The sequence below is a fragment of the Temnothorax curvispinosus genome, unplaced genomic scaffold (assembly GCF_003070985.1).
Source record: "Temnothorax curvispinosus isolate PA1 unplaced genomic scaffold, ASM307098v1 QBEX01015338.1, whole genome shotgun sequence".
NCBI lineage: Eukaryota > Metazoa > Arthropoda > Insecta > Hymenoptera > Formicidae > Temnothorax > Temnothorax curvispinosus.
The window spans coordinates 245,979-265,532 of record NW_020225118.1 but is presented as its reverse complement, the minus strand read 5'-3'; the positions used below and the strand labels follow the sequence as shown (position 1 = coordinate 265,532).

General features: G+C 43.1%; 3 protein-coding genes across 5 annotated transcripts; 1 reads left to right on the top strand and 2 right to left on the bottom strand.

Moving 5' to 3' along the window:
- Positions 1-3,393: 3,393 nt before the first annotated feature.
- On the bottom strand, positions 3,394-4,667 carry LOC112465556 (60S ribosomal protein L34-like). The gene is made up of 4 exons (XM_025033141.1): positions 4,594-4,667; positions 4,359-4,430; positions 3,799-3,996; positions 3,394-3,629 (listed from the first exon to the last, which is right to left on the bottom strand). Exons 2-4 carry the CDS (start codon positions 4,421-4,423, stop codon positions 3,533-3,535), a joined length of 360 nt encoding a protein of 119 aa, XP_024888909.1. The 5' UTR covers positions 4,424-4,430; positions 4,594-4,667; the 3' UTR covers positions 3,394-3,532.
- A 114-nt stretch (positions 4,668-4,781) lies between these two features.
- On the top strand, positions 4,782-5,588 carry LOC112465557 (cytochrome c oxidase copper chaperone). Its single transcript, XM_025033143.1, has 2 exons — positions 4,782-4,949; positions 5,221-5,588. Exons 1-2 carry the CDS (start codon positions 4,849-4,851, stop codon positions 5,303-5,305), a joined length of 186 nt encoding a protein of 61 aa, XP_024888911.1. The 5' UTR covers positions 4,782-4,848; the 3' UTR covers positions 5,306-5,588.
- An 86-nt stretch (positions 5,589-5,674) lies between these two features.
- LOC112465555 (zinc finger with UFM1-specific peptidase domain protein-like) lies at positions 5,675-14,636 on the bottom strand. 3 transcript variants are annotated; one of them, XM_025033139.1, is made up of 9 exons: positions 13,842-14,631; positions 12,002-12,247; positions 9,544-9,830; positions 9,159-9,462; positions 8,443-8,873; positions 7,956-8,358; positions 7,758-7,885; positions 7,456-7,679; positions 5,675-7,361 (listed from the first exon to the last, which is right to left on the bottom strand). In XM_025033139.1, the coding sequence occupies exons 2-9, from the start codon at positions 12,205-12,207 to the stop codon at positions 7,317-7,319; spliced, it is 2,028 nt and encodes a 675-aa protein (XP_024888907.1). In that variant the 5' UTR covers positions 12,208-12,247; positions 13,842-14,631; the 3' UTR covers positions 5,675-7,316. The 3 variants fall into 3 exon arrangements, with proteins under 3 accessions (XP_024888907.1, XP_024888906.1, XP_024888908.1); XM_025033138.1 differs by having other exon boundaries at positions 7,956-8,873; positions 13,842-14,634; XM_025033140.1 differs by lacking the exons at positions 5,675-7,361; positions 7,456-7,679 and having other exon boundaries at positions 7,770-7,885; positions 7,988-8,358; positions 13,842-14,636.
- Positions 14,637-19,554: the final 4,918 nt, after the last annotated feature.

Sequence of the window (19,554 nt, the reverse complement as noted above, 5' to 3'; positions counted from 1 at the left end):
ATGCAAAGCGCGTCGATCTAATAATAATGTCGCGAAATGATAGGGACCCGCGTTATTACGACACCTACCCACTTGTCGTTTCGCTAAACACGATCCAGAAAATTATAGGAATCACGTGGCGACGCATCTCCTCTCCGAGAGGCAGCCTCGCGCGTCTCACGCCAAATTATTCTCGACTGTGCACGCTCGCGCTACATTTTACAACCATCAATTAAACGTGACACCGGACAATTGCTGTTTGTGGCCGATGTATTCTCCTGTGTAATTCCAAATGGAGGCGCGAAATTTAACGGCCAGTCTCCTCCGTACACTGTCAGGAGAGAGAGAGAATTCTACGTGTACCATTTTCTGTCTCAAGCTGTCGTCCGTCATTACTGTTAATTAAAATTCAATTTTATTCGGAAGAAAACTTTACATTCTTTTTCTGAGATTAAACACTGTTAAATTCATAGTGTCAAATTGTATTCAATTTGAATCATTTTTATAATCGTTCCTATAGGTCGCCACTGCTTTTACTCAAGAGTCATTATGTCATTAATTTGACTAACACAATGTTAATTTAACTAAACCAATGGAGTTAAAATATAATACTGTTTTGTGTTAAAATAATAAATTTCGACACACATGGTGGTTAAAAATAACAAAATGTTATTTCATTCAAGGTTTAAATTTTATCCTTTAATATTTTATAGTGAAATATCGTTGTCCGGAACTCGTTTCGAAAAAATATTATTTCCCCTTTCCGTCGTAAACGCCGTGTACGGCGTCTCGGTGCCGGGGAACGATTCAACTTGATAGCCGCGATGCATCTCGGCACGCTCGAGGGAATCGAAAATTGCAATGCGCACGAGTAGGTGTACCAATCTCGCTTGCTACTCGCAGCTCGCAGCTGCGGTGGTTGCAGCGAGCGATTCCGAGGCAATTGAACCGAGACGAAATGCCGCGCCGGCCACGTCGGCTAACCGCAGCGATCATATTCTCGATACGGCCTCGAGAAGGGTGTTTTGCGCGCACCGGTGAGAGAGATTCTGCGGAAAACTCGAAATCACGGTTGGAGAACGGGCCGCCAAGCCCGTTCCGTGAAATCGGATTAGCCTCGTGGCATCTAACTTTTCGTCGCGCCGTTTTTTTACGCGTCGAGACCCATCCTCGCCATTCTCCGCACTCCTTTTCATCCTACCCGCTGCGGACGGGAATTTTTTAACTCGAAAAGGAAACGACGAGCTCGCGTTCTAGTTGTCCGGTCACGTTCCGGAATCGACGAGATCGCAAAGATCGCTCGACGATCACAAATACCACGAAGAATGCGGCTCTTTTCAGGATCACGTCGAACGAAGCGTTATAAATAAATATTTCGCGTTTAAATTTTTTCTGCCTTCTATCCACAAAGTCGAAGCCGATTAAATTTGTCTACCGTTCAGTCTATTTAAATACAATATATCTCGTTTCCACTGTATTTTAACAATAAGTTCTTTGAGCAATTTAGAAATTGCTTCTTTTTCACAAAAATATTGAAGGGACCATCATTGAAATTAATTGCGGAACGATATAAAAATTTAATTCGCCCAAAACATGTTAACTTCAGTCGCTTATTCATGTCGGCTGAAAATTAACGTCAACCGGGCATTTTTATTGAGAAATAATCAATTTTTAAAACACAGCTAGTCCAAAGGAATCATCATCAAAATATAATAACGGAAAAAGTAAAAGATACATAAAAAACGTAAAGATTTGAGAATACAGATACTAATTATGTATTCGCCGTTTCGATTTGGTCGCAGAGTGTTGCTCTTATTGCGGGACCGCGAGAACGGCGAACAAAATTCCGGCGGGTTCTAGCCGTAACATTTTTCAGGACGCGGTAAAACGATAGGCGCAGCATAGCACGCCAGGTATTTAATGCCAGCCCGCCGCGCTGTCCGCATTCTCAGGTGACAAGCCTTTAACAGCTCTCACCGCTCGCTGGACGCCGACGCGACGCGGCGTTTCTGCACCACCGTGGAAACTATAGCACGCGTATACCCGATACCGTAGTCGGTCCCCGGGCCCCGATCCCCCGGCTACATACATGTCCATACGTGTGCCCAACAAATAAGGCACTTGTTAAGGCGCTCCGAGGCTAGCGAGACTCGCAACGGGCCCCGCCGGGACGGGTTTTGCGGGCAGCCCTTTTGCCATAATCGGCAACACAATACCTGTCGCCGCGCGGCGTCGTTCGCAGGATCGCTCTCCTCCTCTTCCTCCCCCCGAAATCACAAGCGTTCTTGCAAGTATATCGCCATACAGTCCATACACGGCGTGTGTTAACCGAGTCCCTCGCGCGTACGCAACAGCAACATCGGTCCAAAACCACTAACGCAGTTCTGGCTATCTATTTCGCGAATTTGTGAAATGGATTTCTTCAAGCACGCGCGACGGATGGAAAAATCCTTATTTATTCAAATTTAGTCTCCAGAAGCTCTTTAACAATCCATATTAAGTACCTCGAAAATAAAATATCGAATTAAGAAACATTTTGATGAACAATTTTATTCGAACGATAATCATTATTTTAGTTTATATTAACCGAGAGGACTATTTTATATCCTGGCATTTTAAAGTTTAGGAATCGATTCGAAATTTGAATTGTGCAGAATTACAAAATATGTGTTTATTCATGGTAATTACGTGTGATCAATTTTACGAGGCATATTGTATTGATACGTGCGCCTGTCGAATGCAGCCACGTACACACATCGGGCGGAACGAGCGAGTTCACCACGTGCTTTCTATGCGCACGCATCCGCGTGCCTGTCATCAACCTGCGTTTAATATTTACGAGGATCGTACCCGCAGAGAGTATTGATCCACAAAATTCTTTAGGCTACGGATTCTAGTTCATTACTGCGGATTTATGCACATAAATACACAATTCGGGAAAAGATAGTACAAAGCAAAAAGAGTTATGGACCGGGATGTAAGTTTTGTGTAAAAAATCTAATAAAAGTCGGTTGGAGACACGGCATAAAACTAGTCTTTAAAAAAAACCTACCATGTATCATAGTATCATTCTTAAAAATATCCGTCGTAGTAATACAGTGGAGATTAGACAGGAGTATCACATATTAAATTGAGAAAATGAGACGAATTCATAAACAAAAATGTGGTTGTAAGAAAAATGGTACGCCTAAATTGATGTAGATATTGACTACTGAATTCAATAGAGACAACTGCTGAGCTTGTACAACTGTCAAGTGATGAAAAAATAAAATAAAAATACACTCTTTAAATCCAAGCAATTGAACATGAGAACAGATGAATAATTCTCTTTTATTTACTACATACGATAAATGATGGTTTCATGGATTCATGGATTTTTTAATTTATATAGGATTTTTAATTAAGAAAGGTCTATTCTCAAATAAGTTGTGGAATTTGTTCACGAAGACAAAGTCAATATAGTACAACAAATGCGACATACTATAATAATATTAGCAATTGCTGATTTTTTGGGATTTTATTGTGTTTTATTTAATTAATAAAAAGCACAAGATTACTTCTCTGCCTTTTTCGTCTTTGCCGAGGCCTGCTGTGCTTTCATAACCTTATAGACAATCTTTTGCTCTTCGATTAAGAACGCACGCACAATCCTGAAAATTATATGCAAGCTCATTATGCGAAACTTTATATGCTTGATGCATTATTATATATTAAAGTAACGATTAATCTTACTTTAAAAACAAATAATTCTCCATCTTGTATCTAGTGAAGAAGTATTTAAAATATAAGCATTTTAACATGCTTTCGTTAAATACATACCTTTCTTTTACACATTTGTGACACAGGACTCCGCCGTACACCCGCTTGACAGTCTTCTTACGTCTACACATACGCGAACGTTCCATTGGTCTCGCGGGCTGGATACCCCTGAGTTTATCCTTACATTGTCCACACCTTGGGATCTTCTTAGGTTTCTTCAGATATTGGTAGACTAATTTGCCACCTGGCGTACGTACACTGTAAACAAGAATTCACCTCAATCAGTTCTTAATAATATAATTTTTAAATATTTAATTTATACCAAGAAACATTCACTCTAATGTGACATATACTCCGAAGAGTGCAGACTGAATATTCGCAATAATGATGGTTAAACAAATGTTAACGTGAACAATAATTCAATTTATCTAATGATTTTCACTGTCCATTGTACGTGAATTTTATGCAGCTTGGTGCAAATGATCAAAACATAACCTCAAACTCTTGAAACTGTTTACCGCGACCAACGCTACTATCATCAAAATAAAACTTCGCTGCAAACGGAAATCAACGTATCTCGTCTGGAATTAATATTTTCCATTATTTACATAGATACTTACACACGCCTTCTGTTGCTTTTTGTGTTGTACGACAGGCGTCGCCGATAGGTTAGCCGCTGCACCATTTTGACGCTGCAACGAAAATCACCTCGTTAGCGAGAGAAATCGATTTATATAGAATTGCGACGCGCAACCGAACACCGCAGATTTCTACGGGGATCGTGTGACATTAATGCATCTTACGATTGACACGCGCAACGTGGATATTATAAAATTATACAAAAACGCCACGAACCTTAGTCAGATCCAAACGGAAAAGGAAACGGCGTTTTGCCGAAGAGAAACGTTTCTACGCACGCGTGTTGACTGTCGCGTCGCGAGACTCGCGAGTTACCTGCTGTCGCCATCTGTTCGTGAAAATATGAGTCACTAATGACGATAATGAATACCTACATGGGATAAATTCTTCCATAGTTTGATATATTATAATTGGAATTGGATTGGATGGTATTCGGGTTTACGCCGGAGTTTCTCCTTATAATTAATAAAAATGGGTAACGCTTCAGCGAAAGTAGAAGCGAAGCCGGAAGAGAAGAAGAAACTGAAACCTTGCTGCGCCTGTCCTGAAACCAAGAAGGCGAGAGACGCATGGTATGTAATATAATTCAAGTAACATTTACCGAATGTGCGGTATAGGTTAGAAATGTTTCTATCTCATTTCGCGTTGAACAAAATTTTTAAATTAATACTTTAATTAATAATACAGTCATTCGATAGTTGTATATATTCTATTCTAAGGTGGTGCGTAAAATTATGTATAATCAAAGAAAATTAATATTTATTTTTCTGAAGTATTATTTTATACATAAAATATTTTAAATCATATAGTTATGTCTAATTTATAACTCTGATTTTTTTTCAGTATTATAGAAAAGGGCGAGGAAAATTGTGGCGACCTCATAGAAGCGCATAAAACTTGTATGCGATCAATGGGATTTAACATATAGAAGAATAATAAATATTTTGACACCAAAGGCATCTTTGTCGCAAAGAGCATACTCATCAATGGATCTTGAAGTCTCAGGTTATATATGGTTTATATGTATATGTCTTTGTAAATAATTTTCTTCTTAGACTTGATAAAGAATAAAGTATTATGTAAAGCTACAAGAGTTTAAATCTGAATAAATTGATTTTATTTTGAATGAGCTCCGAGGAATATGAAGTAGACTGTTATGATGTAACTATATGTTAGAAATAAAAAAAAAATCATACTCGTCTTTTCAACAAGATTTATCGGTCTTAAATATCCCAGCACTATTTGCATTCATTAGAATAGGACGAAAGAGATAGAAGGAGTGAAGCCGTATTGGGAATTCTAACAAAGCATATATTTTAATTTGATGTGTGGCTAATGCAAAGGTTTTACTCTTGCATAACAATTCCACAGCTTGGTTTCCCTGAACACTCCAAATAATGAACAGATTCTTAAATCGATATATGGCGAAATCTTCAGTACTATAGTTGTAATTTATCGGTTTTTTTTTTTTTGACAGTTTTTACAGCCAGTCAATAATGTAAATAATGTTATTGCAACGTGGTCCTACACTGGGCTGAAAGACAAACTTACATTTGACTGGTGCACCATAAATACCGAAGCTATAAAACAACGGCGCGACGTCCTCGCGAGGCATCGCGTCCTCGTAGAATGATCGCAAATATATTTTTTTTAACTATAATAAATAGATCTTAAATATATCAGTACAATTTATGAAATATGATAAGAGAGTAATAATAAGAATTTTTACTAACTCACATAATCGTCGAGTGTATAATATAAATAACAAGTAAATGGACTTTTTTTTCATCTATCTTCTCGTTCACAGCATTGCGTTGGACTTACGAGCTATGACATAAGTAGCCTAAAGTCGTTTGGATAATTAAATAGAATATTTTTAATTAATATGAAAGTAGTTGTACTTTATGTGTGGGCAAGTGAAATTCGATATAACGGAGTGTGCAGATGTGTAATATATATGTGTGTATGTGTGTATGTATATATAGTATATAATATATATAATATATGAAAATGCGATTTTTTTTGTCACTTTTGCAGACACTCCAGATTCTTTCATAGAAGCGTTTTAGCAATCAAAATGCGTCAAAGAATATCTTTCGTATTGTTATATAAAATTTGTCGTAAGGTATACACCGTACGGCTCTCGGCACTTTTTATATTGACTAAAAGTCGACAACGCTTTGATGGAAATCTTTGTCACAGATTGTAGGATTGTAGAACGAGACAAGTGCTGGGAACACCGTGTTGATTCTGGAGCGTTTCCAAGAGTGTGTTAGTTAGACGTATGTGAGTGATTAGCGTCGTATTGATAACAGCATCACAGCTACGAAAGTCTCGTTTTCCAAGCTCTGCCACGGCTTTTTCAATGGTGCAACCGATCGGTACAAGACGATTGGTCGACTAAGGATTAGCACAGCCTGTTCGGTGCGACGAAAATTGAGCAGAACATTTTGGACAAGAAATGACGGTCGATTTAACGCTATCTTCCCACGGGGGCCTTTCGTCCCTGTTTCGATCTGATAATTTTCTTCGCGGAAATTTACGCGCACGTAGTACGACAAATTTAAGATTAAGAACTTTCTCCGTTCGGGAAAAAATTACGTACGTGTTTAAAACGACAATCGCGACGCGACGAAGAGCCATCTTTTGATATTTAAATATTAGCTCCGCAAAATTGTCCACCGCGTCACAGGCTTCGCGCGGGCACAACGATTCAAGAAGTCAGTCCATCGTTAACGGCTAGAGAGATGCAAGAATATATTGTTAAATAATATGATCTGCAACTATGTATAATATGCTACAATGGAGTAAGTCTGCTAGCGATAGAAGAACATAGGACATCACGGTCACGTAACTTCAAGGATGTCGGATAAGATTGGTTTGAGGCAGTAGTCTATAGTCTTTGCCCGAGGCTTGATTATTTCTCGGACCAGCAACTCTCACCTGTCTTGAGGAACTCGCATTGATCGTAATACTTTACTTTGCTGAAAAAAAATGAAGAAATACGAGAAGTGAAATAGACGCGTCGTGCGTACTATTAATAAATAAAGGGGCTATTTAAAGACGTCTATATATTACCTGGTACTGCGCTTCTGTATCCATGGTACCGGTTACAGCCACAACTTGATACTGTCTGGCCTTCATTGCCGCGGTGGACTTCCGCACGAGTCTCATCGCGCCGGGCGCGCTACTCGTGCTATTGAAATGCGTCATTTGCGCCGGACTATGACTCGGATCCAGCACCAGCATGGTTATGGAGCCGTCCCTTAGCTGTTCCACACCCATGATCGTTCTGCTATGCCCTGAATTTATTAACGTTGAGTGTGTTAGCTAACTTTTGAAAGATACAAGATGAAAGATACTTTTGAAAAAACGTTTACCTTGATGTTGAAGATAAAGAGGTGGCTTGAATTCTTCACATCGTTGAAAGTATTGCAGGACCCAGTTGAACAACTCGGGATGGCCGCCATCCGCGCTGGTAGGTCTATGAAAGTCCACCAGCTGACACCTGTACGAAGTCAGGGAGAGAAAAGTGTGCGTCGTATGACTTGGCGACCGATCGCGATCATGGAACTTACTTTATCCTCAAACTAGACAGCAGCGTGAATACCTCCGTGGCGCCGATCCACTTCCTAGTGTTAACGAGTTTACCGCCGAGCTGCTCCGCGCCCTGAATATCAAAGCCCTGCGCCCATGCCCATTCGATCATCTTCTGCAATCTTGAGATCGATGGCATAGAGCTGCGCAGGGGATTCTCCGTTGAGCTGTTCCCACCGGCCCCTGAGCTCCACGCTTTGTAAACTAGATCGTTGTAGCCTGTGTGCTGCAAGAGAGATGAGATTAGCATCTGCATGTTTCTGTAACCGCAGCCCCAGCCCTTATCGCCGTAGGTCGATGCGTAATGGTCCACAGTGGAACACATCCAGGTATTCACTACGTTACTGCAAGCCTGACTAATGGCTCGTACTTTCGGGACCAGCCCTGCAAGAGAATAAATAATGTTGTGAAGATTCTCGGGTAGAACTGGACTCTTTTTGCACACAAGACATTGTAAATCGTACTTACCGCGTGTACAAGAACTGCCGTCGTCGATACCGCTACTCTCGGCGACTCTTAGCTCGATTTGTCTCTCGAAAAAATCGGCCACCGTCATCTCGCCCGCATACACAGCCCGCTGCATATTGGTGACACTCTGTTCTCTAAAGTTACCCTGATTATCCATACCGTACTGCGCTCTCAGCATCTCGAATTCGCGCTGTTCGCGCAGTTTTCTCACTTCCTTTTCTCTCCTCTCCATATCCTTCGCTAGGAGACGATCGGTTGACACGTCCGGCGTCACTGGCGACGGCGTGCTCTTCTTGCTGAAGTGATCTTCGATGTGTGCCATTAGGTCGTCATTATTTTTAAATAATGTACTAAGACATACCGGACAGGCAGGCGTAGAGTCGCTACCGACGGTAGCCGTATCGGATTGCGAGCTGGTTCCGTTTGCGGGGCTAACGAAAATAAATAATCGTTTAATTCATTTATCGTATAGTTGCGCTATTAATTAACTGTTATCTCGAAACCCTGGTAACCATTTCCAATAGAAAACGATTAAAAACGGCTATATCTGTATCGTTTTCAATCGTATCTTATCGGTTTCTATCGCTTTAGATCTAAATAAGAAAATAAACGATTCACTAACAATATTAAAAACAATAAAAAGTTTTTTATCATTTTCTATCGTTGGCGGTTATCAGGGAACGCTACGTTAAATATTGCAAGTGGATGCGTCGTACCTAAGTATATCTTTGTGCTCGATATTGACATGTAACTCAAGATCAGAAGAATTCGGAAACGACGTAACGCAAAGGGGGCAGTTGAAGACTCCGTCCCGCGACGGCGGCGAGTCCGGCGGGAAGGACGGTGAGGTGAGATCAAAGTGTTGGCGATTGATATGCTCTTCCAGCCTCAGCGGACTGTCGGAACTGTACGGGCACATCGGGCACTCCTGCACTGGAAGTTTCGGGGAAGCGTGCGAGCGCAGTTGCAGATTTAGGCCTGAACGCAGCGGTGAACCTTGACCCGCCGCACCTTCCAGTACTGAACAAGAGGAAGCCGTGCGTTAATTTACACATTTGTATTCTCACATCGAGTACGGTCTAAACAGGTTGTATCCGTTACCCGCATTGGCATTGTTACTGTTGTTATTGTTGTTATTGTTATTCACGTTGGGATTCGCCACTTGGACATCCGGCTTCCTCGACGACAACTGCTGCTGCTGCTGCTGCTGCTGTTGCTGCTGCTGCTGCTTGACCCGCTGCCCCAGAGAGCTGCAGCCCCAGCCATTCTGCAGATGAGGTGGTCGCAGAGACATGGACGGCGAGAGTGCCCGGCACTCGTCCCGTCTGTTGTGCTCGTCCATCAGCGAGTCGTCGTCGATAAACGCCATCAAATCATTCTCCGGGGTGCTGCAAGTATACAAACAACAGGGTCAGCGTCGATCTTTGTTCACTGGAGCAATAGAGCGTGCAAAACAATATTTATGCACGAGCGCGCACAGATACGAATGCCGCGAACACTGTGCCAAGTACTGCCCAAGTACTGCGTCTGTGTGTTATAAAATTTGTATTACATTTCAGTCAACAAATCCCTTTCGCGCTCCTTGGCGCGCTGTCGCTTCTTCCGCTTCTTCGCCATTTGCCACATGAACAATTTCAGCGGTTTCAATCCAGTTTCGCCAACCCGTTTATCTCGCCTAGGTGGATTCTGCAACCTCCTCAGATCCGTGCGAGTACACCTATACATGTTTTGTTGACGATATGACGATACGCTGTTGACTGGTACTGTTCAAATTGGTCAAATTGGTGTCGACTGTCGTGATGACAACTGACAGGCACTTTAAATCGTTCGGTCCAGTCACCTGGCTTGTTATGGCGGGAAATTAAATGCCGGTGACGTTACCGATAATTTACTGGCGGAAACTTCGTTATCGGTTTTATTTTCACAGCAATTTACTGCGCGTCGGTAAATATAAATTTCTACGCGACAGTCACACCAATGAACGATATCGATTGGTGGTGACATCTCGTTTATTTCGGGAGTTTCGGGAGTCATTCTTTTCGGTGTGTGTCGTGTGTGTGTTTAGAATTATGCATAATTAAAAATGTTTTGCATTATCGGTTTTCGTTTTCGCGTGAGTGCGTGTGTGCGTGTGTGGACGATTGCCGCGCCGACGTCCTTCTGCGCCGCGTATACCTATACTCGGCACGTCAAGGATCGTTTTGCGGAGCAGGGTCACGCCGGTCACCGCCGAAGTAGCGACAAGGGCTGGATTCGGGGAGCGCGCTATTAGCGCTATTTGCTTGTTCTATCCTTGTTTTACACCTGATGAGCGATAAAGACAGAATGATGCAATAGCGCTAATAGCGCGCTCCTCGAATGCAGCCATGTAATCCGGCGGGAAGATGGGCCGCAAGAAGAAGAAGCAGTCGAGTGCTGGTGCTGGTACTGCAACCGTGAATTCGTGGACGAGAAGATCCTCATTCAGCGTCAGAAAGTAAAGCACTTGAAATGTCATATCTGTCACGAGAACCTGGACCAGGGCTTAGCGTACATACATTGTATGCAGGTAGGCACAAGGAGGCGATAGACAAGGTACCGAATTCATTGCTTAATCGTAACAATATCGAGATAGAGATTTATGGAATGGAGGGCGTACCACCGAATGACGCGAAGGAGCACGAGAGACAGCGAAACGGTGGGAGACCTGAAAAGGCGAAACCCGAGGGTCTGTTAGATTCTGTCAGGTGCGATGTCTGGTATGGCGGGCGGTCTACCCGGGATGCGGGTTAGCTGATCGGAGATGTCGCAATTAAGAGCGACGCATGCGAATAAATCTGGTCCCGGGCTAAACATAGATATTTCCAGCCGAGTTTTACATTCAATAGGATTAATTAAGCTAAACAACATCAATTAGACATATTATTCTAACTACACGTTCTTTCAATACATTCTTTTAACTATATATCTTTTACGTTATTGAGATTGAATTCTTATCGAGACATTCTGACTTTTCGAGTTTTTGGAAATATAAATTTCTTTTTACTTGCAATATAACTGATCTGTTTTATTATTATCACTTTTGTTTATTGTTGGAAGAAAAGCGGATAAAGCCAGACAGGAAATTGAACGCCGTGACTGCCTTTTTATAACGGGTACGTTGCAGAATCGAAATAAGAATCATGGTTTGATTGACATTAGGAAAATCTTCAGTGTATTCACTTTCCAATAGTAATTTGATATGATTTTTAATCTGATAATCTTTAATATGACCATAATACTTTCCGTAAAAATAAAATTTAGTAAGTTTAACTAACCTACTCGATATCCCACTTTTTTATGATATATAAACAACATAAATGCAATAATAATAATAATAATAATACGAGTCAAAAGAAATTTATATTTTAATTAATCTACTCGATATCTCACTTATTTATGATATTAACAACATTATATAAATGTGATAATACGAGTTGAAATAAACTTATATTTCCATCCTCTAATATCAGAGAGATGCAACGTGTAAGAAGCACAATTAGAAAGAACAGTGATACTCTATCCATTCCGTCTAACACACCTCGGAGTCAGGTAATCCAAGTGAGCGCTGTTGACGTGGACCAGCATCTCCGTGGGCGAGATCTCGCCCAGATCGCAGAACGGGCAGTTGGCGGCGCCCTGGAGATGGTACTGCACCATGTGCGAGCGCATCTCCTCGTCGTTGAAGCCCTCCAGGCCGCATATCTCGCACGTGTAGTTCATCTCCGGCGGTTTGCTGGACGCCATTTTCAGGGTGTCCGTGGTAGCGGCTTCCTCCTTTCGGATCCTTTTGCCAGAAGATTCAGTCAGAACATCATTAAGGGAAGCGCGGGAGGATTTACTCACACCGCCGCGCCGGGTCATAAATTTAGCACCGGTTAATCGCGCGCGCTACGCGACGACGCGGGCAACTGGGATTAATTCGACGTTTCCGTAGTAAATAATGCAGGGATACAACGGCGGGTCAGATAACATAATCCTTGTGTAAATACCGTTTATTTACACCGGAAGCTTTTCATTAATTATGTTGATAGAGGCAGAAAATAATAAATTTTATGCGGCGCGTATCGTAACGCACGCAAACCGTGAAAGCAAAAAATAGTAATTAATTTATATACGTTTATAAAATACTTTCGTATAATTTATATATTCGTAACTATAAGTAATATTAATCTTCATATCAACGTGCGTATTAATACTAATTAAGTAAAAAAATAATTATATATAATAGGATAAGAACTGTTGCCATTTATTCTAATCGTAATTACTTTTCTTCAACCTTCTCTGGGTCTCGCTCTTGGTTTTAACTACTTATCCCCATCGATTCCCCAAGAACGAAAAAAAAGTTAGATAAAAAACGCTTCCATTGCGATCGAACGACGAGCAACGCAACGAGGGTGAGGTCGCGAGTCGTGATTTCCAGATCCATTTACGACACGATGGGTTAGCACGCGCCGAGAGTTGACGATGGATAATTTGACGTTATGCGCGCGATTTCGATTAGTCTTTTCCGATAATCGATACGACCTCAGGATATCTTATGGCGAACAAATCGACGACTTCCGGACAATCCGCTCGTATCTTCCGGAAACAATTCCGCCGGGAATCGACGTTAATTAGCTGATTAAATTAATAAAACGAACTTGAGAACTGTCGAATCTTCTTTTGTGCGCTCTAACTGGAATAGCGAATATCGAAGATTAAATTTAATTAAATTGAATGGAACGGTAAATCGTCAGATTGAATTGATCAACGCACTATTTGACACTAAAATTGATATAATTTATTAACTCCGAAAACACAATTAGAAGCACTCGTTCCAACAAACTCTTCTTATCTTCTAAAAATGGTCTACAGGGTATCTTCTAAAATACCCGAGAACACCCGAGAAATTTCACCGAGGTGACATTGTTCGATTTTCTCCACGTTTCCCTTTTTCCTCGGAAGCGCGATCGAACGCGGGGCGGGGGAAAAGAGTATCCCTTTCGACGACCGTGAAACACCAAGTTCGACACGACGCGCTGGCTACATAGTAATTACGTATCGAATTACAATTAATTATTCTCGTTTCAGACTTTTTCCCGAGAGAAGAGAACTCTTTTCTCTTTGATCGGTGTTTTGAACACCGCAATTGATACGGATTAAATTTAAACACGGCAATTGATACGGATCGAAATTGATACGCGTCGAGATGATCCGCAGCATCTGATCTACGGTGTCACCGTGATCGACTCCAATTAATCGCGCTCACTGCAGTGTAATTAACTCGGAGCGATCGACGGCTGGACCTGGATCCGCGAAACCGCGTTCCCTCCTGAGGGGCACCGTCGTCCGTTCACTCGAATAAAAAACGCTGCACGTAAAGGTTTCTCAATTCTCACCTCCGGCAAGCCCTTCACCCCCCGCACCAGCGGCACGGCTATCAGCCCCGCGTCTAATGCCGTATCGCGACGTCGGAGCGGCGGCGAGTCAATCGATGGACTCTCGCCAGCCGAACTAGCCGAAGGCCAGCAGGAAGTCCGAGTCCGAGGCAGTCCATAACTCGTTCCCCCGCGGCCGAGATGGAAGACCGATTCTCTTCGCGATCAACGGCGGCGTCGTCGACGGGCAACGAGGGACGAGACGCATGTAACGTCGCCGCCGTCTCACGACGGCGGCGGCGACGGTGGTGGCGGATGAAGAACGAGAGGGGGAGGCGTCGCGACTCTTTTTATTTGCTCGCCCCCGGCGAAACTAGGCCACCGAGTGACTCGTGCGAGAAAACGGCCGTCGTTGGGTTGGGTTGACCCATTTCCGGGTCCCTTGCACCGGCGAGTACGCACGTACTCGGAAGCCGAAACGCCGCCGGGCACACTTATCCTTCCTTCCTTCCTTCCTTCCTCGCGGGCGCTCTTCCGCGCGATACTTCCGCTCCGCTCACACGCTCGCTTCACTCACCGAACTGTCGGATCGATCATTCACGCTTTTCCTCGTGGTAGGCCCCCGCGCGCTCGTCCCGCGGCAGCGGGACCGACCGATCGCCCTAACGTGCCGCCCCGTCGCTCGGCTCCATATGACAGCCACCGCAGGCAGTTCCGTCCGTCGGTCTGTTCCGCCCGAACGATTTTCACGACTCGCTTCCCCTCGCGCGCAGGGGGTAGCAAAGGGTACCCGCCACCCGCTGCATGGTCGCGGAGCGCGACCCGCTCGGACGCCACCCCCGACGACGCTCCCAGCGCCGCTTGGCACCCCTTTCGAGTACGCCGTCGGTAACGACCCGATGCACCGTTTCAAGGGTGGTTTATGAGAAACCCGACGCGCGGTACCGGCGAAGCTATCGATCGTATAATTCTAATTACCATAGCAATACTTACAATATCAGATGCACAGAAAAAAGAGAAGATTTCAAGATTTCCACAGAAACTAAAGATATTTTTAAATCAAAAACGTTCTTCTTTTCTGTGTACATATCTGTACCTTAGAGATAAAGAATTGTATCTCTACTTTTTGTAAAAATGGAATCGATTTACTTGTTCTAATAATATACCAGGATTGCAGGAGCTTAAATTATATAGTGATAAAGGTTCTGAGACGACCATTATTACTAGTTCTTAAGGTACAGTGTTTAAAAAAAAGTCGTATTGGAAATTTACGTAGAAATAATTAACTTTAAACTCTGTTTTCTCTAAATTTATATAACGATAGAGATACGATTCTTTACTTCTAAGGTACAAATATATATTGTTAGAAATAAATGAAAGACGTACAAAAAAAAAGATATGTTACAATATAACTGATAGCAAATTTGATTTTAATTATTTCAAATATTATTCCGTTTTATTCCGTTTAATATAGAAAGTGCGGGATGTGTAATACATGACACTTTTCCCGAATACTTTCTAAATAGAAAGACAATTGTAACGGGATAACGCACGCGCGCGTCTCAACCGGCGCGCTCATTGTCGCGCGTTCCAATTCCTCTGATTGTCGTCGTATTGTCTTTCCATGCTCGAACTCGTAATGACAGGTCGGCGCGTAAGAAAAGGGCCGCGGCGAGGCCCGGCATTATCCAAATAGCAGAACGCGACGCGATTGTGTCTCCTCGTTGTCGCATTTACAGTCTCCACGTCTCGGACGGATGGTTGGCCCGTCGCCCGCTATTATCTTCCGCGGCGCGACTTCGCACAAACGACCGGGGGTGCGTCGCGACGCATCGGGATTCTGCACGCGACCGCGACACATTCGCGCGCGATGGAATTCGATTTCTCACGGTGCAGCGACGCCCGTTCGTCGCTTCATCGACATGCAGTCGACGACGCCGACCGCGACGGTCGCGAGATACCGACGTTCAACGAACCGTTTACCCCCTTCGCCTCTGGTCAGTCGCCCCCTCTTTTCCCTCGTAACAAATAGATCCCGAGGGGAATTTATCTGACAACGAATCCAATTTTCTTCCAAATCGAATACCCTCTCAATTTTATGTAATAAGAATTCCGAATAATAACGTGATCTTGAGTTATAATAAATATATTATACTGTTAAATATTAAAGGATAAAAAACCTTGAGTTAAATAAAATTTTGTTATTTTTAACTGCCATATGTCGAAATTTAATAAAATTAATATTGTTTTAATTAAGTTTATGGAGTAGGAGCCAGTGGCGACCTATAGGAATGGTTAAAAATGACTTAAGGCTCCTGGGTAGTCACCGCGGCCATATTGGATTCTTACTATCGAGGCGAGGAAAACACCTAATTTTAAGTTGCGGTATTTTCCGAAATAAAAAGACATTTCAATAAAAAATCACGACAGATCGTTTCAGCACACTTCAAAAATTGACTGGATACTATTCTTTTCCCTCGACAATAAACAAACAGCCATAAAACGAAGCCTAAACATACGGAAAACAAGCCGTTTGACGACTATCGAAAGGAGTGCGGTGAATGTTCCTTCCGCATATATATTTCTTGCAAATCTTACCATACGGTCAATTTTACGAGTTTCACGAATACGTTAAACGTTAGAGCACAAGTACAGAGCGAATAATAAAGAAATATACCGCAACTTAAAATAAGGTTGTCAACATGTCACAAGACGGAATTCTCCATTGGAGAGAGTGAGAGGAGAGAGTTCTTACTTCTGCCGCGACGGTACGGCGCCACCGTCAACGCAGAATTCTCGACTCAGGGACCAGGAGCCTTAAATTGAGTATAATTTGACACTGCGAATTTAACAGGGTACAATATATTTGCATAATATGCACATTATGCACATCACATTTCTAATGTTCTTTAACCTTCTATTCTTACGTATTTTTTTAACATTTATTCTATCTCTCGTTTACCCTTGACAGTAACATTTTTATTTCAATGAAACATTTTTCTCTAACAGTCCTTTTAGAGACGGACTTTATTATTTAGTTGGCGAGCAAGAGAAAAATTACGTAACAATCGGCGACGATGACTTTCTTGCATTGATCCGGGATGAATCAAAATTTACGTCTCGCTCGTCTCGCCCGGTAGATGCATACGACGCCGTCCAATTAGCCGATGCGTCTGCACGAAGATAATTAATAACCATTCCGAGTACTTGAGCGAGTTAAATCGAGTCCGGCGAAGTCCGCGTTGCCGGGCTGTTCCCGGTATTAGAACGTTCCGATACATACAAAGAACGTTATCGAGAATGTTTGCTAAAGAGAACGAATAGACAGGCTAATTAAATGTAACGAGGAAACGAAAATGTAATATTGTAATAAAATTTCATTGTATTACAATATTAAATATTTAACAAATCTAGGCCGATGTTAACGCGTGAAAATTATATATTTCTTTAATTATTTTATTTCATGCGCAATTAATTAATGACATTCCCCGCTGTTTTGCGTAAAGTTACGGGAATACAGAAGCGGAAAGGAAACGCAAAATTGCACCGACATGTGCAAACCTCTCGTTAGCGTCGAAGTCGCGACGAGAGGTTCGTGAGCGACGCCAGTTAAATATCGCGGTCTCGCTTCACAAATTAGCTGCATCCTCCCGCGCAGAATAAAGATCCTTATGGTATCCTCGTTCGACGAGGTTGAACCGGTATGCATTTGCGGCGACTCTCCGATCGCGTTCGCCGTTCGGCGATCGGCAAAACTGGTTTCCCCGGAATTGGCATTCGCAAACGGATTTTTGGTAAGACGCTCTCTCTCTCGGATCTCGCCGAATAATTGAGATGCATCCCCGCATCTTTCCTCGAATGTCTCTAGCGAGCGATAACGTAAACGCGAATCGATGGAATTTCGATGAACCCGAGCAAACTTTGAGCGAGCACATCGAAAACAGAACAAATTCAATTGAGACCTGAAAGCCATCATTAAATAATTAATTATTTATGTACCGTAATTTCGGTAAACCGAAATCACCGACAGTAATTTTCAGTTTGACGGTTGAGCGGCTAATTTAATCATTCGGTTTCGAGAGCGGACATCGCCGGAGGACATACATTCTTACGCGTACCAATCGCCGATCGCCGCGAGCGAGATGACTGATTTGTGCGTCGTTACTTGTCGGTGTTAATTATCTATGCGCGACAGTAGTGTGGATACTCAGATAAGGTAGTCCCACACCGGTAGCACGTCGGAGGTCCGCTCGAGCTGCGGTCCAGCAGCGACGTTTGAATATTTATACGATCATGCGCGATTAACATAGCGGACGTGTCTTGGGAGAGCTTCGATCGCGTAACCGGTCGTGCGTTTGCTTTACGTGACTGCTAGATGTCGAGAACAGACGTTGAGACTGCATTTATATTATCGTCTCGGAATCCCAAGAGGATGACGGACGGCGAGAAAAATGTTGGAGTATTGAGTCCGGTACCAAGAAACATTCGGTATACAAGCATAAATAAATATCGCTACAAAAAATGTTTCTGTTACGTGAATCGATCGGACAGTATTACGTTGAGGATATATTAATCGACAAAATGAAAAAAAAGTGGTACTCGTAGCTGGGTCAGCGGAATGTAACTGTGCATTTTAAACTTAATTTACTTCAAATTAGTGGGTTAACACATTTTTGCATAACACCCGCCAATTGTGCAACGCACGCAAATGACACACCGCGCTGCCGTTATTTACATCGGTATAGTAGAATAACGGCCTCCCCCCTTTAAAGGGACAGAATGCAAGGGGGAAGGAGAAAAGGAGAGAGACAAGATTAAAAGGGGAGCGAGGAAGAGAAGGATACTAAGGACCGGTCGTTCGCTACCCACGTGCGGATTGAAGGCGATTTATCGGCGGAATAAATTAATAAATTACGACCGCTCTCCGAGAGAATCCGCTCTCCGATCAGTCAATCAAATATCCGAAGACGATGGCGAACGTGTTTTCGGACACCCGACGAGGCATCGATAAAAAATGGATCGTCCTCCGCGCGGTCGAGTCTCCGGCCACGTTAATAAATCACGAAGCGTAGAAAAATTCGGGCTATGCACTTCGACAGAATCCCCGACATTTAATTGAGCCGTTTGCTACGCGTAAAACCGTGCAACATGAACTTCCTTGATTGATTAATAATCCCATTTCCAGATACGATCGTGAGTAATGCCGGGTCTAATCTTATCTCGCTAAAGTATCTGTTTCTAGCGTTTGGAGCGAGCACGACGGACGAAATGTCCCCCCTAAACACGAGGATTATTTGTACGGATTATTTGTCACGTGTGTCGATCGCCGGCTCGCGAGCGTATCGGGTACGAGCGTATATCGGAAATATATTATACGGATTTTACTTCGTACGTCGTATCGCGGCGTTATCAGCGGAAGTTACCGTCCCCGGGTTATCGGCTTTCCTTCTTCTTGGAATACGGAACACTCGAAGCCACAAGGCAAATGGGCTGCGGCGACAGATTTATGGGAGCGGACTGATTTTCGTCTGTGACCTGCGTGCTCTCGGCTCGGAGACGGATAAGTACTCGAGGAGATACCGCAGCCGGAGAACGAATGCACGGTCAAGTGGTCCATTACGCTCTCCTTTACTCTTTCTCTCTTTCTCTCTCGCTCGCATCACCGGATTTCGCTACTTGCGCGCGTAACAAAGAACTCGCCACGAGAACTCGCCGCGCGGTCGAGAGGCGACGG

Coding starts and splice junctions, on each gene's coding strand:
- LOC112465557 (XM_025033143.1), top strand. CDS start 4,849: ATGGGTAACGCTTCAGCGAAAGTAGAAGCGAAGCCGGAAGAGAAGAAG. Junction 4,950..5,220: donor AAGAAGGCGAGAGACGCATG/GTATGTAATATA, acceptor ATTTTTTTTCAG/TATTATAGAAAAGGGCGAGG.
- LOC112465555 (XM_025033138.1), bottom strand. CDS start 12,207: ATGGCGTCCAGCAAACCGCCGGAGATGAACTACACGTGCGAGATATGC. Junction 9,831..12,001: donor TTGGATTACCTGACTCCGAG/GTGTGTTAGACG, acceptor GTATACTTGCAG/CACCCCGGAGAATGATTTGA. Junction 9,463..9,543: donor CAGTAACAATGCCAATGCGG/GTAACGGATACA, acceptor CCTCTTGTTCAG/TACTGGAAGGTGCGGCGGGT.
- LOC112465556 (XM_025033141.1), bottom strand. CDS start 4,423: ATGGTGCAGCGGCTAACCTATCGGCGACGCCTGTCGTACAACACAAAA. Junction 3,997..4,358: donor AAAAGCAACAGAAGGCGTGT/GTAAGTATCTAT, acceptor TCTTGTTTACAG/TGTACGTACGCCAGGTGGCA. Junction 3,630..3,798: donor CACAAATGTGTAAAAGAAAG/GTATGTATTTAA, acceptor TATAATTTTCAG/GATTGTGCGTGCGTTCTTAA.